A 24,568-nucleotide genomic window follows, 5' to 3' on the forward strand; every position below is an offset into this window, starting at 1 on the left:
GGAGACGGTGAAGGGTAAAAAACTGCAGACAAAAGGGTTGGGCAAAATTCAGAACTGGCTTCCTTTAATTCATGAGTTTGAATCTGAATCAAATTGACTTCATGCCACAGGATGCTGAACTGGAATGACAAAGAGGAATTTTCTGAGATGATATTAAAGGGATAGTTCACCCAAAAGGGATAATTCTGCCATCATTTATTCACCATTATGTTGTTTCAAACCTGTATGAGTTTCTTTCTTCTGCTGAACTAAAAAGATGATATTATAGATACCAGACAGTTGACGGTAGCCAATGCCATTGACTTCCATTCTAGAAAAAAAAAAAAAAAATACTATGGAAGTCAATTGCTACCGTCAACTGTCTGATTATCGACATTCTTTCAAATATCTTCTTTTGTGTTCAACAGAAGAAAGAAACTCATGCAGGTTTGGAACAACATAAGGGTGAGTGAATGGTAACAGAATTTTCATTTTTGGGTGAACTATCCCTTTAAAAAAAAAATTCAACAGCCAAACAGTAAATAAATTCCATTACTATTAAAACAAATAAATGCATCATACATTTTGACAAATTATTTTGAAGACCTTGGCAGTACAGTAGGGCATTCTGGGAAATTAAGAATTATTCCACAGTAGTCCATAAAATAAGTTATTTTAGTTGATAAAGTTAATATATTTAAATAAAATTAACATAACATGGCACGGCAGTCAGAGGACAGAAACTCCCACCACCGCTGTATTAGAAACACACCCACAGCAGCATTAACTAGTTTTTTGTAATTTGTTGCAAAGGTAATATTATACTAAGTATAGTGTTATAAATGAACATACATTTAAAAAACTTTGCAGGATTTACAATGCTGATGACCGTTAAAACGCGTCATCATAGTCTGTGAAAAGGGTCCCCTGTCTCATCTTCAACCTTAGGGCTGTCAGCTCTGGTTTGAGGTCCAATGTCCTGCAGCATTTAGCTCCAATCCCAATCAAACACACATTTCCAAGTAAAGACTGTTTGATTAGAGTTGGAGCTAAACTATGCAGGATGGTAGCCCTCCAGGAGCAGGGTTGGCTACCCCGTTCTACACTGCAATGAAATATAGTGTTGAAAATGCAACAATATAGTCAACTAAATGGAATAAAATCAGTTTAACATTTGGATTAACCTTTTTTTTTTTTTTGAATCAACTATGATAATGATAACATAAAAATATTTCTATATTAATATCTCCTATAAGAGACTAAAGTGTATATAGCTTGTGGTGCGTTTTTATTATAAATTGTAATAATATTTATTACATATAAACTACCGTTCAAAAGTTGTGGTTCAATCAGAAAGTATTTAATGATTACCAAGGCTGCAATTATTTGATGAAAAAAAACAATAAAGCATTTATTCTGTGATGGCACAGATGAATTTTCAGCATCATTACTCCAGCCTCATGATCCTTTAGAAATCATTCTAATATGCTGATTTGCTGCTCAAGAATAATTTCTTATTATTATCAATGTTGAAAACAGATCTGCTGCTAAATAGTTTTGTGGAAACTGAGAATAGAAATAGATTCTATTCTAGAATAGAATAGATTCTTGATGAATAGAAAGTTCAGCCATCCTTGCTTAACAAAATTATTTATTTATTTAGATCCCAAACTTTTGAACGATAGGGTTTTGCAAACATTGATTAATATCATTGAGTGGATGCAATGTTCATGGATTTATGCATTTAAAAACACATTCTCACAAGTCAACAGGAGACAGCAAGAGAGGGAGAGAGAGAGAGAGAGAGAGAGAGAGAGAGAGAGAGAGAGAGAGAGAGAGAGAGAGAGAGAGAGAGAGAAAGAGGGAGGGAGGGAGGGAGAGAGAGAGAGAGAGAGAGAGAGAGAGAGAGAGAGAGAGACAAATGCGTTGCTTCCAGCCCTTATTCGGCTGGTGGAACTGAGTGTAAAATGAGTCATTACACAGTGCAGGGGCACAGGGCGGAACACAAAGGGCTGTGGAAAAGCTGCTTAGCATGCAACCCGTGTGCCGCCTAAGTCCCAGCGCTCTCCCAAACATGGACAGGCTGTCACTGCCTGAAGGAGACCTGGAGGAATGATTGCTGTCCCCACTATTCACACAAGACACGCAGAGGAGCTGGGACTGCCCAGGCTCCCCTCTCCTAGACCACATGGCTTCTGTTCTGTTGCACCTTACAGAGGGAAACCATGAAAGACTGCTGTTGTTGTTTTCCCCGCTAGCCGTGAAATATAGGCAATCAGAGAGTGTGTTTACCGCGTACCTCTGTTCTGGAGCTAGCAAAGACAAACGGCTATCAAACGACCTGTTGTTTTGTGTGCAAAAGAGGTATTGTTTCGGACCTGACAACAACGCCCATGTTCTGCTCTTATCCGCGCTGCCAGGCGCACGAATGGATGCGAGCGCTTACACACGCACACAAATAGCCCTTCATCATAACCGCTGGTACCTCTCCAGAAAAGACTAAGGGCAATCAGTCACATTGCGGCCAGAAAAGTGTCAGAGTTTGAACTGGACCCGGACAGCAGCGAGAGAGAGATAGTCAGCGCTCAACAAGTGAAGCTGGCACTGCCACAGAGCCACAGAGAGATAGATGGATGCTTGAGTGAGGGCATTTAAAATTTAAATTTAATGCCGCCCAGGGCCAGAGGCGGGGACTTCACAGAGAGAGGATGCAGGTGCTTTGGGCTGGCGGTGAATCACAATGCATCGTTTAGGAGAAAAATGCAGCACTTCTAGCTTCGTTTATTTTGCTTGAGTTTGGCCTGAGGTTTTTTAACAGGATGTCAGATGGTTGTGTAGGGCTACGTGTGTGTTCGGTGATGTGATTAGAGATGGTTTGAGATGATCATTTGTTTCATGGATGATACAGTTCAGTGTAACTGTCTCGGTTATTGAAGCATGCGTGTTTCTCGTCATGTAAGGGCAGATGCAGTATTAGCCTTACTAGCAAAAATACTGACAAAAATGTTTGCTGACTAAGCTATTTGACTCAAATAGCTTATGACTCAATGAAAATGAGTCAAGGCAAAAACAATCAGTGACAAAAAACAAAAACTGACAGTGTGAACATAGCCACTGGATATACTGTATGCACACACACACTATGGGCCCTATTTTAACGATCTGAAACGCAAGTGTCAAAGCGCAAAGCGCAAGTAACTTTGTGGGCGGGTCTTGGCGCTGTTGCTATTTTCCCGGCGGGATAAATGACTCTTGCGCCAGGCGCAAATCTAAAATGGGTTGGTCTGAAGTAGCTTCATTATTCATAGGTGTGGTTTGGGCGTAACGTGAAATAAACCAATCAGAACGTCATCTCACATTCCCTTTAAGAGCAGACGCGTTTGTTCTAAAGCGGATTCCTATTGTAACGGCGGATTTGCCAGGCGCGTGCCAGGAGCGGTTCACAGCCGAGGAGACCGACGTTCTCGCCAGGGACGTTGGGGATGGAGAAACACACCCAAATTAACTTCGGTTAAAAAGGCGTATGATAATTTGGGTAAATGTGTAAGCTAGATGTATCTATCTATCTATCTATCTATCTATCGTAATAATGTATGATTTGCAAAAATGAAAACTGCTGCTTCTGTGTAGATGAGAGAATCAAAGTGCATTCGCGTTGTCCACACGCTACATTGATTATGGCCAAGCATGCGCCCTTAAAGGTGGTATCAGCGATTTCAGGCCCAAACATAAATGATCACATTCATCTAATATTTCGCTAGCTGCACGCCCGAGAAGCATGCTGTCAAAAAAACGCGTCTCTCTAGGTAGCTTAGGCTCTGAGATCTGCACACAAAAACAGTTGGTATCAACATCACTCAAAACCAAAATAAATAGTGTTCCAACCAATCATCGACAGGGGCGAGTGTTGTGAGGTTTTGCGCTCGTGCACGGCTGCCTATGACGGCTGCACGCGAAAACCTCACAACACCCGCCCCTGTCGGTGATTGGCTGGAACACTGTTTGTTTGGGTTTTGAGTGTTTGGCTAAAACGGGTGAAAACAACTGTTTTTGTGTGCAGATCTCAGAGCCTAGGGTACCTAGAGAGACGCGTTTTTTTGACAGCATGCTTATGGGGCGTGCAGCTAGCGAAATATTAGATGAATGTGATAATTTATGTTTGGGCCTGAAATCGCTGATACCACCTTTAAAATAGCATATGAATAACATGCACAACGCGCCACTGACTTTAAACAATTTTTTCCTGGTTAGTAGCACAATTGTTTTCTAAACCGGCAAAATAGCATGAAGGAACGTTTGCGCTGGAACACGCCTCCTCTTTGCGCTGAACCGCCCCGGGGAGCGCAAGTGTATTTCTTAGTTAACCGACGTGCTTCTGTGGAGGGAAAAGCGCGCTTTGCGCGGGTGCAAAATAGGAATGATACATGCGTCGGTGTACAAAGTCAATTGCGCTGGGTGCAAGATAGGGCCCTATAAATTACAAATATTTACAATTACACGTTCGAGAGCTGTACGATTAATCATTAAAAGAAATCGCAATCTCAATTCAGTCACCCAAGCGATCTCATTTCTAAATGAAAACGATTCACCCAAGTCTATTAAACCATTGAAAAGTATGATTACAGAGATTCAAAACTGTATCGGCGCTGCCGCTGACCCAGAAAGAGCAGTTGTTAAACATAAGTATGTAGCTGCTTCACAAACATTCTGTCTTACAAGTATTCAAATTATCACTGAAGTACTGGAATAAAAGTTGATAGTTCAGATATAAACACTGATGTCTAAAGTAGCGATTAAAAATAGAGTAAATGACCTTTTAAAAGTAGCTTGCCGCTTCAGATAAAGATTGCATAAATGACATCGTTACACAAGTAGGTAGCGACAAGTGACTGTTTAAAAAAAGTATTTATCATTGAACCATTTAAGAGATTCGTTCATAAACACAGAATCATCCAGTAATGAAACGGGCGACATCTTTATGAGTGAGTCATTGAATCATTCATTCAAACCGTTTAAAATAAAATATTCTATTCTAATATATTAAAAGAGGATAGAATATTAAAATTAATATTCTAATATATTTCGTCAGTCTAGTATTTTGTTTAGGTGGGAAAATTGTGATCTCTATTTAAAAAAATAATAATTGGATTCTCAATTTATCCAGAATCGTGCACCTCTAATACACTCGTTTATACATTTAAATTAATAAATGTTTATACATTTCCTAATATGTTAGAAAATTTTGTGCAAGTTTTGTCTGATACAAATTTGACACATACACTGCTGTTATCAACTGAAATTGATTGAAATTTTTGTTGACTAAATATATGCAGTAGCGCAGGAAGGGGGGTGCTGCAGGGCCTGCAGCCCCCCTCGTCATAGCATCAGCACCCCCTAGTTGGGGGCTGTGGACTAACATAATATTGTACTTTAAAAACGTGAAATAAAAATAAATAAATGGACAGCGTTAACTAACTCTCTTATGCCTAATGTAATGAGTGTTCAAGCTACGGAGAAAATTAAATAAAGTTTGAATTTGTCATGCTTTGTTCTGATCAGAGCTTGTGAGCGGAGAGCGCATTTCTGAATATTCCGCTACGCTTGCTCATTCCGTTTAGTGGAATAAGGGCTGCCTCCGATGTGGAATAAGGGCTGCCTCCGACAAAAGTTTTTTCCTAGTCGACTAGTAGTTGTTCATTTAAGCCATTAGTGGACAAATCGCCCCTTTATATTAAAGGAGAACTTGGTAACTTTTTTAACTTAATAAAACTGTCTAGAAATCATTTGGATGGTTAAACAACCTGTTCTGGTGATATTGGTGACTTTCCCCGCTCCCCCCAGCGTTCCCAGGCGGAAAACCAACCTTGCAACTTGGGGACTACCGTCCCGGCAAAATAGAAATTGGAAGTCTCGTGAGAAGCGAGAACGAGAACGAGCGCGAAACACGAATCGCTTTACGGCAATTCAACATAAACACACACGCATGTATGATGTATTACCAGATTACCCACCTCGGTAGACAAAGCTCCACACGATTCAGTTGGCTTGCTCCGATCAAAACAGACGCACATGAGCAGCGGTAGAGAGGGGGAGGAGGCCGCCGCAAGTGAGTTTTTTACGACCGTGTTGTGACATATACGCCCCCCCACAGCTGTAGGGGGAGCTCGTGGGGAAAACATGCGACAACAAAAGGGAAAATCAGCGAAGAAGTGACTAGAGTTCTCTAGAGTTGCCGAGTTCTCCTTTAATTTTATTACTTAAATAGGCTATATACAGGATAATGAGCGTGTACATAATATAGCCGCACTCAAGCGCACGGCCGCACGCATAAAGCTTGCCACAATGAACTGGCAAAAGTATGAAGCAAGGAGACATTTAATTGTTTATTAATAAACTGGTGTTTTCTGTGTCGCTGCAAAGATGAAGTTGGCGATGTGGACTCGCCATGAACGCCAGAGAGAAATGCATGTGAAATGCACATTTCATATGGATTACATAATCAGAGAGTAGCCTATTTCTTTTCGTTTTGAATAGTTTTGTTTAAAAGTAGACATTTCAAGCTTTCTATAATAGATAGCCTATATTTCTCAAATCTGTGAGGCACAAGCTGAGTTTCGGCGCCCTCCAGTTCATGTGCAATGAAAGTGATTGTGCCGGCGCCTTATTACATTGTCTGTTATATATTTGCTTCTTATTTATTAAATACAGGCAATTGGTTGATAAAACATTGATCAAAATTAAGATACAATTTATACAAAAACGAAAACTTTTAAAAATAGTCTTTCTACAAAACAAAACTCAATGAAGTGGTCAAAATCATGTCTTACCCACTCCATGTCTCCAGACATATTGCCATATCATGATGTATCATTATCTTTCTCATGCTGCATATGATCACTTTCATAATCAACATTGATTAAATTAAAAAATAACATTAGCCTATAATATTTAAACATAAATATGAAACTATATGTGTTGTAGCTATTAAAGAAAACATTTACAGTACAGAGAAATTTCATGTCTTGTCGTCAGCCAGCAACATAATGACGTCACATACACTCACCTTAAGGATTATTAGGAACATCATACTAATACTGTGTTTGACCCCCTTTCGCCTTCAGAACTGCCTTAATTCTTCGTGGCATTGATTCAACAAGGTGCTGAAAGCATTCTTTAGAAATGTTGGCCCATATTGATAGGATAGCATCTTGCAGTTGATGGAGATTTGTGGGATGCACATCCAGGGCACGAAGCTCCCGTTCCACCACATCCCAAAGATGCTCTATTGGGTTGAGATCTGGTGACTGTGAGTAAAGTGAACTCATTGTCATGTTCAAGAAACCAATTTGAAATGATTCAAGCTTTGTGACATGGTGCATTATCCTGCTGGAAGTATGGGTACATGGTGGTCATAAAGGGATGGACATGGTCAGAAACAATGCTCAGGTAGGCCGTGGCATTTAAACGATGCCCAATTGGCACTAAGGAGCCTAAAGTGTGCCAAGAAAACATCCCCCACACCATTACACCACCACCACCACCAGCCTGCACAGTGGTAACAAGGCATGATGGATCCATGTTCTCATTCTGTTTACGCCAAATTCTGACTCTACCATCTGAATGTCTCAACAGAAATCGAGACTCATCAGACCAGGCAACATTTTTCCAGTCTTCAACTGTCCAATTTTGGTGAGCTTGTGCAAATTGTAGCTTTTTCCTATTTGTAGTGGAGATGAGTGGTATCCGGTGGGGTCTTCCGCTGTTGTAGCCTATCCGCCTCAAGGTTGTGCGTGTTGTGGCTTCACAAATGCTTTGCTGCATACCTCGGTTGTAATGAGTGGTTATTTCAGTCAAAGTTGCTCTTCTATCAGCTTGAATCAGTTGGCCCATTCTCCTCTGACCTCTAGCATCAACAAGGCATTTTCGCCCACAGTACTGCCGCACACTGGATGTTTTTCCCTTTTCACACCATTCTTTGTAAACCCTAGAAATGGTTGTGCGTGAAAATCCCAGTAACTGAGCAGATTGTGAAATACTCAGACCGGCCCGTCTGGCACCAACAACCATGCCACGCTCAAAATTGCTTAAATCACCTTTCTTTCCCATTCTGACATTCAGTTTGGAGTTCAGGAGATTGTCTTGACCAGGACCACACCCCTAAATGCATTGAAGCAACTGCCATGTGATTGGTTGATTAGATAATTGCATTAATGAGAAATTGAACAGGTGTTCCTAATAATCCTTTAGGTGAGTGTATTTTCCAACCCAGCCCTCAGCCCCCCTCGCATGAAACAGCTTCCAGCGCGCCTGAATATATGTCACTTTAGTCAAGACTAAAATGAATGAATATGACACGATATAAACAACATTCAAAGGACATTTTTTGTCAAAAGACAGAGGAACAGAGGAAAAGAGAGGAGGAGAGAGGAACTAAAACGAGGGGGTGGATACTCTCCTCTGCTATGAAGCAGATGGATCGAAATTAATTTAATGTACTGTATGCAACAGGCTCATTCAAGCGAATGATCTGTAATGTGGAAAAAGGGTGACGCCCATATTAGCCTTAGATAGCCTTTTGTTCATGAACAATCTATATCCATATTTATAAAACAATAGAGATACATGATCACAAAGCATAGGCATAAAATGAAGGGAAATAAAGCACACCTACATTACAGCGAGTCGCATCTTATTTGGAAAAAACAAACATCAATTAAATTCTTCCCGTGGCTCTCTGAGCAAATGGTACATAACCATAACCGAGATGTGTCTGGACGAAACTGCCATTGGCATATCAGAGCTGATGCAAGATTTTACTGCCTGTTCATGCTGTGTTTGGACATTGTTTACAACCTCTACAAGTATGCTGATGACATATGCCTCCTTCAGAACACTGCAATACAGGGATGAATACAACCAATTATGCTACATCAAACAAATGATGCCAATAATACGCTACACAAAAACACAATATTAACCCTCAGAGGTCGGAGATCACGCCGGCGTGATCTGCTCGATTTTTTTCCTTATGAGTTGATTGAGACCCGAAATTCTCTTTTGACTTTGATTTTACAAAACAAGTTTCATACATCAATCGATTCTGTTAAATGTGTATTATTTTTGTGTATACTCACAATAAAAACAAAGTGTTGTGCTTTTTGCCAAATGAAGAAAAATAAACACGAAGCGAGTTCTGCCTTCTCTGTGTCCGTGTAGTCCATTCTAAAACGCGTCCGAAAATGAGCTGTAGCTCAGTGAATACTCAGTCAAACAGGCATTCAGACACACAGGAATGAACCTTGAATTCTCTTCTTTTTAATGAAGTAATTTATATAAAAAACAAATATTCTCATCTTGTAAAATCTGTATTAAAAGAGAGCGATTCCAGTCGACCTCATTAGAGCTAATTCAAATGTAATGTGACTCCGCCCACGGAGAGCGCGTGCTATTCAAACGCAAATGGCTGAGGTAATCCGCGCAATCCTGTGAACGCCCCCTGTATCAGCTCGAGACAACCAAAACACAAGTTTATTCAGAACATTACTTGTTTACAACACAGCGCTGTGAGGAATAATGAGGAATACGAGGAATACGAGCTGAGGAATACTAGTAAGTTTTTCCTTCTCGGGTTTCTGTTTATGAATGAATGAACGGCATAGATGCGCGCTGTTTACCACAGCTGGCAAAAAACAATATGTGACAGTTCTCCATTATGGACGCGAGCGCTCTAAAACTTTCACAGAGACCTCAAAACAGAAAGTACAAATCCTTTCTTTAAAACGAATTTCGTTTTGTATCAATTGTATCTTAATTTTAATAATTTTTTCATTAACAAATTTCCTGGATTTAAAGTAAATAGGCCTATAGCAGGCTAGCAATCACAACATAAGGTGCTTGAACTGGAGATCATCATGAATCATGAGCCTACTCGCCTCACATGTCTAAAAAATGTGAAATATATTTACAGAAAGCTGTTTCTAAACAAAACCATCCAAAACAAAAAAACTATAGCCTAATAAATGTGCATTTATCCGGTGCGTTCACTAGCCTACTGCAAAGATCGCGAGTCAAAAGCCTATCGTCAACGAATGATGATTTTTTTAGCAAACCGTATTGCTATACTGAGATAGGTAAAAATCGACTGAAATATGTTGAAATAAAATGTAGGCTATTTATATAAGCAACGTAAACTGCAAATTAACATTTATATGCCCTAATATTTCATGAAAACAATGTTACAGTCAGGCGAAATATGAAAGACAACATTTTGTTTAGTAGATTTGGGTACAGTTTTTACTGTAGAATATACTGCCTCGTCAAATAAGCTTTTGTTTAGCAATTTCTATATATAAAATAGCCTACTATTTTTGTCAAAAATAAAGTCATCAACTAAGATGTTAGCTGTAATGAATACATAGATAAAATGTAGGCCTATAATCTTTTTTTTTTTTTTTTTACAAAGAAAGAGTACACTTGAAATATTGTTGAAATTGTAATTATTGTTGTAATTGTAACCTTTTTAATAAAATAGCAAAACATATTTACAAGATAGATGTAAGCAAAATCTTAAATGGTCAATATAAGTCTTCTTCTAAATATCCTTTGTCCTTGCATTGTGGCTCAGCCAGTTTCACACCTGTGTGAATGGCTCATTATGCAGAGTGGGTGGTAATTCAGGTGTAAACCACTCCTCGTTCACGCCCCCTCGCATATTGGCTTTCCAAGCAAAACCTGTTTTACATCAATTTAAATCAATGTATGGTTTTATGTGAACAATAAAGCATGACTATTTTCAAATACTTTTGAAGAAAAAATTCTAGGCAAGGACATCCATTGGTCAAAAGTCTTATTGACACATATTTACTATGTGTTTTGAGGCCTTATTTCAGAAATTTTAGTTTTTTCAATATCCATGCATAAACATTATTCTCTCAAAAATGAAAACATGTACATTCACGTGGCTCACATATTATTGTAGCCCTGTTTGTGCTTTATAGAGTGAATTTACACCTTTGCCATTAATATGTTTATAAGCAACTGAAAAAAGCACAAATGTCAGGGCATGTCAGAACATCTCAAGGGCCCCAAAAACAGCCCAGACTCCAGAGGGTTAACATTGTTAGTGCTGCAGTCAAACTAATGATTTTGCCCTTTCATTCTCCTCTTTTAATTCACTACTAAATTACTTCTTTTTTTTTGGGCTCATCACAACATGTCCAATTTTTACAATTTAACAGTTCCATCACAATGCAAACGTGGAATAACAGCAGCTCCCGAAGGCAGCTCAGGAATCATCCATGTTACAATATTCTGACAGTCAAAGGGAAGCAACGTTACTAAGGTAAACCACATTTTATTAATAACTTTCACAAACATGGCAGACACAAGAGGCTGACTTGCTTCCAAATTTAATTAAGTGCAATACATTGTAATTCTGTTTAGAGAACACGCAAATGCAAACATCTTTTAAGACAATAAGAAATTCCCAGGAATCAAGCATATCGATTACTCTTTCCCCTAGTTTCACAGACATGGCTTCAGCTGAGTCCCAGACTAAAATGCATGTTTGAGCAGTCTTAACTGAAAGCAACATGCACAAACATATCTTAAAATATGTCACTGCCATTGTTTTGTCTCAAGATGCACCAGCAATGTTTTTTAGGCATTTCTAAGGCATGTTTATAAATCTACTTAAATGTCCTAACTGAACCAAAGCCTAATCCTGGCTTAGTCTAAGTCCTGTCTGTGAAACCAGGCCACAAAGTAACAGTCTGAGATTATTCTGAGCCAAACCGGTGAAAAACAAAAGAAGATATTTTGAAGAATATTTCCACTGTTTTTGTCCAAAACAACATTGGACCCCATTGAATTTCATTGCAAGGACAAAAATAAACACCAAGAGACCTTTTTCGCAATATTATTTTGCGTTTCAAGAAATAAAGAAAGTCAAACAGGTCTGAAATGACATGAGGGTGAGTGAATGATGATTTTTTGGTACTACTACCTCCTTACATTTCTCACAAACAGCTATGGATTCAGCAGACTTGGACTGACAGTCCTCGATCACCATTACTTTTCATTGTACAGAAAAGAGCAGCATTAACATTTAGCTGAACATCTCCTTTTGTGTCACACAGAAGTCAAACAGGATTTAAACATCATTAGAGTAGGGTGAACTGTCACTTTAAGAGATAATCTCTTTGTTCCTGAGAAAAACTGTAACCTATCTGTTGGCACAGAGAAGTTTATTGGCAGAAGTAGTTTATTAGTTGTATTTTCAATAGCGGAACAGCATACAAGGCCACACAGGAAGTATATTCATCTCAATATTTAGTGAACAATTTACCCTTTACATGAGGGGTGAGGTGGGACCTGAAGGAGGGAGGGCGGGGAATGAAGTCTTCAATAGCTATTAATGATAGTGACATTTAATAGAAAGAGAACGGATGACGTGTTTATGCTTGCCTCTACTTCAGAGGGTGGAGATAAGAATGAACGAAAGCCAGAGAACGAGTTTATAGCTGTTTCGAGTGTCTGCACATAACCTGCATTTTTTTTTCCACAAAAATAAAGCACCTGCTTTACAGCAAATGAACTTCTGGAGGTGAGAGGAACGTGCAAGCTGTCTCTTTTTCTCTCACACAGCCTGCGGGAAAATTCATACACTGGGGAAGAGAGAGAACTGAATTATGGGGCTTGAATTTGCCAGAGTGTTTGTGGGAAAGAGGGAGGGACAATTCAGACTAAAACTATACTTTAGCTAAAAATGACAGTTGTACCCACCCTGCTCATGTCATTCCAGAAAAATAAAAAATAAAAAAAATAACTAAAACATTTTTTTTTTTTCTAAAAACATGGGCAAGGGCAAGTAGGTGTAAAGCATTCCATGAAATCAGAACAATCCTCTTGCTCTTGGGCTGTAAACATGTGCTCACAATAAAAGCCCTTTGGCAAACATCAGACGCTACGCATCCGCTGCTGTGCTGACGTGCCGTTTTGGAGGCTTTATCACATTTTCAAAGGTTTGACTTGGTGCCATCAGCAGCACTGTAGTCAATGTGACTCGCACAGGGAGTGGGTCGTTAGGTGTGTGCGAGAGCGGGCACGCGTGTACCTCATTATCATGTTTTTTGTAGGAGGAAATGATGCGTAGCCAGCAGAGTAGCACATTCTAGAACTGCTGCTCACCAGATGACATTGGAGGCTGACTGGCCAATGTCACGGTTATAGGTGACATCAAAGACAGGATGTCAAAAAAGAAAAAGAAAAAAAGCAATCAAAATCCATTAAAAATAAAAAAATTGAAGTTAAGTAAATACTGCCATTCAAGGTTAAATTTGAGGATAGCAAAATTAGTAAGAAAGTGACAGTGAATATATTTATAATGTTACAAAAGACGTCAATTTCAAATTAATTATTTTTGAACATTCTATTCATCAAAGAATCCTGAAAAAATGTATCATGGTTTCCACAAAAATATTAAACAGCACAACTGTTTTCAACATTAGCCCTTTTCACATAGTAATCCAGGTAAATTACAGTAAAATGACCGGAACGACTTTTCCATTAAATACACAAAATGTGCTGTAAACACAAGCAATGCTGTTCTGTCTATTTACCAGTAAGATACCATTCACACATCAGTACCAAAATACTGGTAAACTGTGATGTCAATTACCTGATCGGAAATTACCTTTAAATGCTGAGCCGTTTTTTAATCCACCTTGATGAGAGGAGAAGCACTTTAGTTTCACTATCTGACTACATTTTTTTTTTTACTTCTGAGTGACAGCCATTAACGGGATGATAGCACAGAATGCGCTTTTGCTCTTAAAAACATGACACATAATAGTTATTAATGATGGTTATTAATTAAGGTTTTCAAGCCCAAGACACGGCTAAATGGTTAGATATCAGTCTAGCACGCTTACATAGAAAAACAATTAAAAGCGGAGCTTACTGTAAACCGCTCACGCAGATCTTTATGATTGGCCCAAAGCATACTTCTTACACCAGCGCTTTCTGACCTCATGTGTGCTCATACCGGTAATCCTGCTCTTTGGTCACTTACAGCATTATAAGCGACCATAACTTCTCATATAGGTAAATTGCCTGAAACCATGATCACACATGATCTCTTAATGGTATTTAACAGGTAATTTAACTTTTGAACGGCAGTGTAGGTTTTATTTTTGTCTTTTCTTCATTAGCAAGAAACAGGACATGCCACGGCATCTAGATCTAGGGTAAAATGAATGACCAATTTAGGCAGAAATCCTGGTAAATTTACATACAGTTCCATTAAACTGTAAGGAAATGATAGAAGCAAAGGTTAATATATGATCTTTTTTTTAGGGGTGTAAAAGGCACAGTGTAAAATTTAAACGTGAAATTTTATATAATTGTGATATATTAACATTAAATTGACTATTAAAAACAAAAAATGGAAAATTATTATTTGCATGCAATACTAGTCAAAAATCGACATGATATAACAGTTCTTGTTGAGGCCTAGCAGCAAAATGTAGGAAAGCAAAAGTCTAACGTGAAAACTACAAACACACGAGAAAAAGAATCAAATTTGCAGTGACCTACAAAATATTTTTTTAATGAATTTGTCCTCTCTTGATTGAGCCAGCTCAACACACACACCTGATGTATTGCTAATGAGAAAGTAAACACTCTAGCCAAGGGACGGAATATAAAAAAAACGACATGCACCACATGTGCATTTCAGAATAAAGAGAGCGAGAAATGAATGAATTCTGTTATGGAGATGCGGAGATGAACACAATCGCAGACAGTAAATATGTCACACAAGGTTTATTAATGACAAAAACAGAAAACAAAACCCACGAGGGGGCAAAACAAGACAGGATAGACTATTTAAGACTGACAAGACTAGACTAGACAAAAAAACTAGACAATAAACTATCAGCTAAGACAGGATCAAACTCTTCTTTCTAGACAAGACTTTCAACAGGTTACTCACAGATTGTTTCACACAATGAATGACAATGAACCAGCACAGGACAGCAAACACAAGGGGATTAAATAGGGAGAAACTAATGAGGGAAACAGGTGACAAGGGTAAAGCAATGATGACTAAACGAGGATAACAAGGGGGCGGGGCGAGGAACGAGACAACACAAGCACATGGCCCAGCAAAAGGCCATGTGTGTGAACATAAAACATGGGTCTGTCATGATCCTGCCTCAAGACCAGGGAAAATCAAAGACTAGAAGGCAGAATCATGACAGAATTCACTCCCTTAAAAGGAGATTGTTACCGCTAACAAGTTTCAATCATGAAGGCGAATGAAAAGTCCTTACTGTGAATTCATGACAAATTGTGCATGTAATTCTACGAATGAACCATGTATGGTGCTCTAACACCTCCAAACTGAGCAGCAGGAGAGGAAAAATATGTAAGAAAAAAAAAAAAATCTAGCACAAGCTCATACAGTGTTTTGCCTGTGGAAGTTGATTTATCTGGTGTGCCAGCACTGAACAAATATGGCTATGGGCTGAATAAGAGAGTTGCAGAAAGAAGAGACCAAGAGAAAAAGAGAAAAAACATGGGAATGCAAGGGTGAGAAAAACTGAAAAAGTGCAGAAGACCCACATGAAAAAAAGTGTAAGAAAGCCAGTTTATGACCATCACCTCTTCTCACTGTGGTGCTGACCTATGCAGCAGCAAACTATTCAATGTGTGAAAACTGAATACACCTAAGTTTGATACTGCTGCAAGCTTTTCTGTTGGCTTTGCATGGCTTTTTTCCAGCACTGAATGGTTATTTAGGAGGGTTATAACACCTTGAGAAAGAATATCCGTTAACATTCCCATTCATCTGAATGTCAACTGCTCAATTGATGTCAACATGGAAACAGTCCATTTAATGCATTTAAGAGCCCTCTAAAAACCATCTACTGTAATGTAATGAAATATTTGTGACTTATATGTTGCTTTCAAAAAACATTATTTCATCACAATACACAAACATTTTTGAACAGCCGTCGCTGGAGAGAGAAGCTTTTTGGTTTTACTTACAGCATCTACCAGTAGATGTTAGTTGAGGGGAGCATTTCTACATTTCAAAGTTATCGGCAATTGACACAAGGAGGAGGATAAAAAATGCAAAAAAGCCCATAGACTTGCACTGAAGGAGAGACCTAACAGTTAAAGTGTTTTCCCGCCACCAACATTTTCATTTTTCTCTCAGGCTACTGACACCAAACACAGCGCATGAAAGTCTCTGTACAAAGCATATGAATATTTAATGCAGTAAACACTGTTGCTCGGGAACCAATTTTTAAAACCCAGGGTTAGAAGTGGTGCAAAACCTTTTTTTAAATTACAAGTGTGAAAAATTGCTTTGAAGGTTAAAAGCGGCCTTAGCCCAGGGTCGAAAAAGACATAACCCAGAAAATCCCTATAGAGACTTGGTAACGGGCTCAGTCGACTTGGACCAGTAAGAAACCAACCAGGCCTGCATAGCAATGTGATAAATTCACTCAACTGTATAGCAACTCCCTGGCAACCATCCACAGCACATTTTGCAGAGAAGCACCTTAAATTGAACATGCAACAGTCTAAATTCCCAAATGCTGTGTTGTGCCTCCAGAATATTCTAGTCTGTGTGATATAATGAGGGAGAAATTAATATCTCCCTACATCAGACAACTAACCCTCATGACAGGTCGCCCAAAGGTCACTAAAGGCCATGGCAAATGCAAACACCGTATCTGATAATTGGTGAGGCGGGAGTGCTTGTGTTAAATATAGGAATTCACACATGAACCTTCAGAACAGGGTTTCACCGCAAACCAAAACAAACAGAGTTTAATGGGGGGGTAAAGAAAATGATAATATAGAAATGTTTGTTATTTCCTGTTTTGATAGTCACACTTACATCTGTTACACTAACAAAGCAGACCTGTCAAGATTAAAAAGATAGACAGAAAGAGAGACAGACAGACAGATAGAAAGACAGACAGACAGATAGTTAGATAGATAAAGGACAGACAGACAGACAGATAGATAAAAAGACAGACAGATAGATAAAAAGACAGACAGACAGATAGATAAAAGGACAGACAGACAGACAGACAGACAGACAGACAGATAGATAAAAAGACAGACAGACAGATATATAAAAAGACAGACAGATAGATAAAAAGACAGACAGACAGATAGATAAAAGGACAGACAGACAGATAGATAAAAGGACAGACAGACATACATACATACAGATAGATAGATAGATAGATAGATAGATAGATAGATAGATAGATAGATAGATAGATAGATAGATAGATAGATAGATAGATAGATAGATAGATAGATAGATAGATAGATAGATAGATAGATAGATAGATAGATAGATAGATAGATAGATAGATAGAAATACAGACAGACAGATAGATAGATAGATAACAGACAGACAGACATACAGGCAGACATACAGATAGACAGACAGAGAGAGAGATAAAAAGACAGACAGACAGATATATATATAGACAGATAGATAGCTAAAAGACAGACAGATAGATAGATAGATAGATAGATAGATAGATAGATAGATAGATAGATAGATATATAGATAGATAGAGATAGATAGATAAAAAGACAGACAGACAGATAGATAGATAACAGACATACAGAAATATAGACAGACATACAGATAGATAAAAAGACAGACAGACAGACAGACAGACAGATAGATAGATAGATAGATAGATAGATAGATAGATAACAGACAGAAATATAGACAGACAGACAGATAGATAGAAATATAAAAAGACAGACAGATAGATTTTTTTTTCAGCCTACCACACCGCTCCATTACTACCTCTGAACTCTCTGCCGCACAACTAATGTTGTACTCAAGCCAAACCTCCTTCAGAAAATCAGGCATTCTGAAAGACGGCTCACTAAGGGTCTTTTAGATGTTTTCAGACACTCTGTGTAATTACTCGCCTCCCGGCACGAGCTGCGAAACAATAAATAAAATGGAAGCAGTTGGACTGATAGTGCTCTGTATATAAATACCATTAATTTGATTGTCAATTTACAGGGTAAAATGATACTGCAAAATGTAAATTGTTATCAGATCAAAACAAAAACAAAAACCTTCAGAAATCACTATGAATAAAGGTTCCCTGATTTCTGATGCCGTTTATTTGCATGCGTTGTGTACTCCCATTTCATTAGAGGAATTATGCAAATAAGGTTGCTGCGATCTGGCAAACTTTACTGGGCATGTACTGTACAGAATCATTCCACCACTGTGATCCAGACACTTTAAAGGGGGGGTGAAATGCTATTTCATGCATACTGAGTTTTTTACACTGTTAAAGAGTTGGATTCCCATGCTAAACATGGACAAAGTTTCAAAAATTAAGTTGTACGTTTGAAGGAGTATTTTTATTCCAAAAAAACTCCTTCCGGTTTGTCACAAGTTTTGGAAAGTTTTTTTCGAGTACGGGCATGTGTGACGTCAGATGTGGCGGAATTTCCTTATATGGGTCCTAAGGGCACTTCTCACGGAAGGTCGCGGGCGCGCGCGCACTCGTAGACCAGAGAGAGAAGAGAGCGAAAGCAGTTCGCCCATCAAAGCGCTCTGCTCGGCTTTTGGGAAGTCAATGTCACCAAAGAAGTGGGTTTTTGGTTGCCAGGGCAAGACAACCCTGCACAGATTCCCAAAGAACCCGGCGTTAGGGGACCAGTGGATGGAGTTTGTTTTTTCTGAGCATCAACGGAGTTGTACTGTGCAAGACTGTTTGTTCCCTGCATTTCAACGATGATTGTTTAATAAACAAAGCCCAGATCGACGGATCTGCAGATCGTCTAATGCTTAAGGATCGAGCAGTCACAATGATAAAGGTTCGCGGTCGTGCGTTGGAACCGGGCGGTGAGTAAAACTGCTTCAAATGTCTCTGTGTGTTGTTAGCTCGGCGCGTTAGCACAGCTTTAGCTTCGCCCACACGGCCCGCCTCCAGCCGCTCGTTTTTTTCCGGAAAGACTCGGTACAGCCTATCTTTCTTTTATAAATATAATAACACTAAAGACTTTTTGGAGATATGAAGGATGAAGGATTTTTTCCATCATTTGACGAGTTACTGCTGCCAAGATCAACAGAAATTGTACACAACATCTCTTGTAAAGGAAATGACTTGCACAGGCAGTAAAAGTGTAACATCAACAGCACAATCCCTAATGATCCTAAACTGAAGATAAATTTAGTCTGTGCACCAAAAAGAATAACAATTACACAATTTCAGCACATTTAACAGCTGGTTAAACTTGATTGTGTGTGGGTAGTTAGTAAAGACTCTTTTCCACAATAGGGCCAAATTGTTTTTGTTGTGAAACTGCAGCGTTTCGTGTCTACTTCGGTCTAGAATGGACGTTACCTCAAGGACACAATAGGCGTTATACTGTAGTGAACAATGGAGAGATTGTTATGGAGAATGATCACATCACACAGAAAGATAAAAGTTCCCAGACAAGCAACAAGGTACATTAACAGCATCGAATGAATATCGATTGAAATCGTATTCCATGCTCAAGTCAAAATGTAACTGAAATCGTTGCTCACAGTGTTAAGAACTGCTCAAACTGATGGTGGAAAGTACTTTAAGATGGTTACTGCAATTAAACAAGTATCCGTATATGGCCAAGTTTGAGGATTTGTGCAAACATCCTACCAGGGATGAACAGAACATGCAGGTTCAACTCCATCTTTCCTGCAGCGAGTACATCTCAATCAATGCCAGCAAACTAAAAGCAGGAGAATGAGTCGCAATGAACTGTTGGAAACCCGCCTTAAATTTGTCCTAATTCTGTCAGAGTCTACTCTCCCATGTCACCGACTGAGTGACATCCTCCAAAGCGGCAGCTAGAACAGGGTGACGTCTCAGTCTGGTTGTCTAAAGGATTGTGGAAGCGCGAGATGTAGGCTGCTGATTACGATTCTTCCTCGGCTTCCTTCGTGTTGACATTTCACCGCGGAGCACCGTCCTTATCCCCTCCAATTACTCCATCCCTTCCTGCTTCTGGACAGGGGGTGACCTTTCAGTCTCCTCTAAATATCTTATTATATGGTGTATCTGCTTTTTTTAGGCTTGGCAGGAGCTGCTATACAATTACAAGACATTCATGCTTTGTTTGCTCTTTAATGAAGCGATCAGGAGTCGGACCGGCAGCCAGCACCTTGGGGCCTGCCACGATGTCACATTGAGGGAGTGGTTGCCAGGACCGCGGGCAAGTGGCTGTTAAAGTCTGGACACCAGTGGAAGAATGGGTTGCACAGAGAGACCGAAAATAGGGGCAGGAGATAATGTAGACTAAAGCCTTGTTTATACTTTCGCCTGCTCCGCTGAGTGCGCGCGCTCTTCCCCAAACAGACGAGGCGTTGTACTATTTTTTATTACACTTCACTAAACTCACGCTACAAAAGAACCAAAGAAAAGTGTAAAACCTAGTAAACCTTGAGATTATTACTTGTTACATCAGAACAAAATATATTTACATGAGAACATACTGTATATGCATAAAACTAAATTAAACAATGACTCTTAAATATTTTCTAATTTCATAAAAAAATAATAAAAAAAAATCATGAAAACGTTTATTAAACATTTTACTAAAGAATACCCCGCATACTGATAGCAGCTCCCCGATGCCCGCAAATGATAAGCCTATATACACAGAGTATGTGTGACGGCAAATTCAAAAGTGAAAAGCAACTGCACACAACACCCATCCCAGCTGTTATTGGTAATACTGGTGTTGTCGCAACTTCGCAAGTTTAATTACTGGTGTGAAAATTTCCTCACCGTGATATGACTAATGTAGACTGAGGAATGTAATGGTCAAAGACGAACCTTGACTTACAGCCCAGTACATCTGGTAAAATTAAAGCCATGCAAATGTGCATTAAAGGCATGCAGAAAAATACCTTCAAACAAAGCCGTTGATACAAAATAAACAATCAGGCTTAATCAGTGTTTTATGAATTATTATTTTTTTCATGATTGATGGCAACTCTGAATACTGATGTTGATGTAGAGAGAAAGGTGGAGGATTTAATGAACCAGATCACCCAGACATGTTATATACTTCTCCTTTTTTAAATTTAATTTTTACTATTGTGTGTGTGTGTGTGTGTGTGTGTGTGTGTGTGTGTGTGTGTGTGTGTGTGTGTGTGTGTGTGTGTGTGTGTATGTATATGTGTGTTGTCATTCATTTTCCTGCTTAAAGAGGCTTTTTTGAAAACAATCTGATTTCATGCTTATTGAATTTTACTTCCCAGGTCAGGTCCCGCTTTTGGTGACCCATATATGTCAATTCCATATCCTGTTCTCTACTGGAGCACGTCCAATTGGTAAAAACCTATATTCCATACAAGGAACCTTCCACCAGGAATCTGAGGGTTATCTGGATCAATTGACCCTGGTATCCTATTGGCTTTCAGAAAATGTCACCATGAAGGATTCATTTGTATGGTGACACCAACAACTGTTAATTTTTCTGCTTCATGTAACAATACAGAACTCAGACAAATTACCCCCCTCCCCCTCCCTCCCTGTGACTTTATCACAGTTTCCATAAAAATAAGAAACAGCACAAATGTCTCATAGTAGAAGTACTTTTAAACAAGTCACTAGTTTTCTTTATGTGTAAAAACTTAGAAATACTTTGTGAACCATTAAGAAGAAAGAGCTTTGTTTAAAGTTTTGCCCAACAAGAACAATTACCTCTGCAAGGAAACGTTGCCCATTTTATGTGCAGGGCACGACAGAAAAGTCTATGTAAAATCTAAGGTTGGCTGAGCAGATGCTTGCAGAGAAAGGTGAGAGTAGAGTCCAAGGCTGCGAGGCAAAACAGCAGACATGAAAGTGCAGCATCTATTTAATTTAATGGTCACCGCTGGAGGGTCTGGTGTAAGGTACAGAGGGATGGAGTGAATCCTGAATGAACAAAGGAAGTAGGAAAGAGCAATCCCTTAAGACTCACGGGGACCTGTGCTGTGTCCTTGGACAGGGTTCAGGACGGGTAACACATTACAAGCCATTTAATTAGACCTTGGGTGATGGATGTGACCGTTCACAGGAAATCAAAGCACGAAACATAGATCCAGCAACTTGAATACGCTGTTCTACAACACAGGACATATGCAATACAACCCGGGATATTCCGGTGGGATTTGTGTGACATTCGATGCGTATGTAGAAACAGTCTGGGAAGGATCGGATAACTGTCTGTGGCTCTCACATTTCTTGTTACTAAAAGCAAGAGTGCTAATAAAAGCGCTCGGAAGTTGTTGAAAATGTGCGAGATGTCACACAGGCAGCAGGCGTAATTTGTGCTAATGATATTCCTAAATAATCTACTCTAATTACTGAGGTCAACCAAAATTATTCTCCCCATATGTCTGCTGTCTGGAAAAAAAATATGTATGGGCGTGTATGTGTGTGTGTGTTGTAGAGGACAGGCTAAAAAGATGACTGACTGCCTTTGTCACACTATTTGAGGAAGAGAATGAGTCATACATTAGTGAAGCTGCTCCAGCTCTCTGTGGCTGCCCACCGGATTTTGTGTTGATCGCGTGAAAATGACTTTTGAAGGATTGTATTTTTTTTTTCACACCTGCAGCCTGCTCCATAGTCTTTCATGTGGATGAGGATGAACAGGTGTGCTACTGCTGCTTTAGCTATAAAAGAAGCTTAGTTAATTCAAATCGTTTGTCAATGCACCAAAAAGCACCAACACTTCCATGAAAATTCATCTACGGATATCCAATCAAATGACAAGAAATGAAGAACATGAATGATTTTGTAGACTGTTTAAATCAGGACTTGCCTTGTGTATTGTCAGTTTAAACCACTTTTCAAAAAATGATATTTGTGTTTATGTACAGTAATTATGACTATGGGTGAATCGAGTATTAACTGATTGACTAAATCACATTCGAGTCACCTAATACAACATTTAGATACAACACCACTTTTAAATACTGACCTCCCCTTTCTTTTCTGATAGATGTTTATATGTTTTTTTTTTTTTTATAATATCATTGAGTTATGAATCTTTCTCTGCTAGTGTATGGATATAGAACAGCCTTCATTATGCTTCTATGACATTGCCTCCTATGTCGATAAAAGATCATTATCACTTTGATAATGGAGATTGAGATGTTTTACGGTATTGCAGGTATGCGGTGCTGTGAAATAATTGTCTGAAGTGTTAATTGGGTTAGCGGTGCAGAAGTTGTTTTGTACTCTCAGATCTGCTGCATCGACAAACTCCAAACACCGCCATAGTTCATGCATAATACATTTGGCAAATGTTTACACATGCTGCTTGTATACTGGTCACTTTTAATTATTGTAGTGTATAAATAAGCAACGTTAACATTTGATGCCTTATTCACACTGATTCTAGAGATATGAAATCTGTAAATGATTAGCTTCATTTACGATGAATTAGCTTGCCACACCAGTCAATGGGGGGTGAATTGAGAAAATGTAACTTCAATAAATATTTTATGATTTAATTGTGTATTTATAATAATCTAATCTAATCTAATCTAATCTAATCTAATCTAATCTAAGCAATAATTAATTCCTTTTCCTGACATTTTTCAAATAATACAATGGCCCGTCATCAATTATTGCTTTTATTCCAATTAATCCACTTATTTTATAGTGTACTATTGTATTTAACTACAATAAACAGCTTATTTAAATCTCTCTAGGTGTTTAATGAAGATGTTGTTTAAAACCATAATTTTTTTATACATAGGGCAGCTCACCCTATTTATCTTCATTTAGCTCATTAGGCCATTCTCCAGAGCATTATTGTCAAAAATATGTGGATGTTAGTAAAGAAAAACACAATCTGCTTTGTGAGCGATGCCAGTGTCTGTTTGAAGGCAAAGCACAGTCAGATTTTTTATTGCAAGTACAGCATCACAGACATTAAAAACCCACAGTTCCACCTCCAAACTTTGGTGTATAATTAAACATTTAAGATGCAACCTGAAATTGCAGTTCAGTTCAGGGGTCACTTGAACCATTACTAGCTCTTTATGAACATTATCTTGTGGCCCTCACTAATTAGAGTGTTCTGCCTTATCTGCACATTAAAAAGACTGCATTGCGGCGCACCATCGTTTAGTACTTCAAACACTTAGCTCAGAGATTATCAAAGGAGAAGCCTTGAACGGCTTATTAATGTGGCCAAACAAGCCTCTTTAATAAAGCTGTTTAATCCCTACTAAAGAGTAAAACGGTACTCACGGTCACTGCAGAGGGGACCACCGTATGTCGTCATAGTGCAGTCGCAGGTAAACCCCTCCCACTGCTGCAGACACACTCCCTGATTGGAGCAGGAGTCCTCCATGCAGGTTGTGCCGGGGCCGGCTGAAACAAACAGGAAATGGGAATCGGTGGTTATAATCACACAGACGATCAACAGTTTCTACACTTACACAGGTTTCCAATCTCACAATGCTCCCTGTCATCATCATGATGACAGCAACAGGAAAATCTGTGGACAACTTGGCACTGTATTTGTCTACAGA

At 38.9% G+C, this 24,568-nt stretch overlaps 1 protein-coding gene across 1 annotated transcript in view; it reads right to left on the minus strand.

Moving 5' to 3' along the window:
• Positions 1-24,568, minus strand: part of nrxn2a (neurexin 2a) — a gene marked incomplete at its 5' end in the record, with an annotated part of 371,676 nt that overhangs the window by 169,234 nt on the left and 177,874 nt on the right. Inside the window, 1 exon segment of the mRNA XM_081391515.1 lies at positions 24,285-24,407. Within this exon segment, the coding sequence (XP_081247641.1) occupies positions 24,285-24,407 (123 nt within the window).

This window comes from Scardinius erythrophthalmus (assembly GCF_964197995.2).
Source record: "Scardinius erythrophthalmus genome assembly, chromosome: 17".
Classification (NCBI taxonomy): domain Eukaryota; kingdom Metazoa; phylum Chordata; class Actinopteri; order Cypriniformes; family Leuciscidae; genus Scardinius; species Scardinius erythrophthalmus.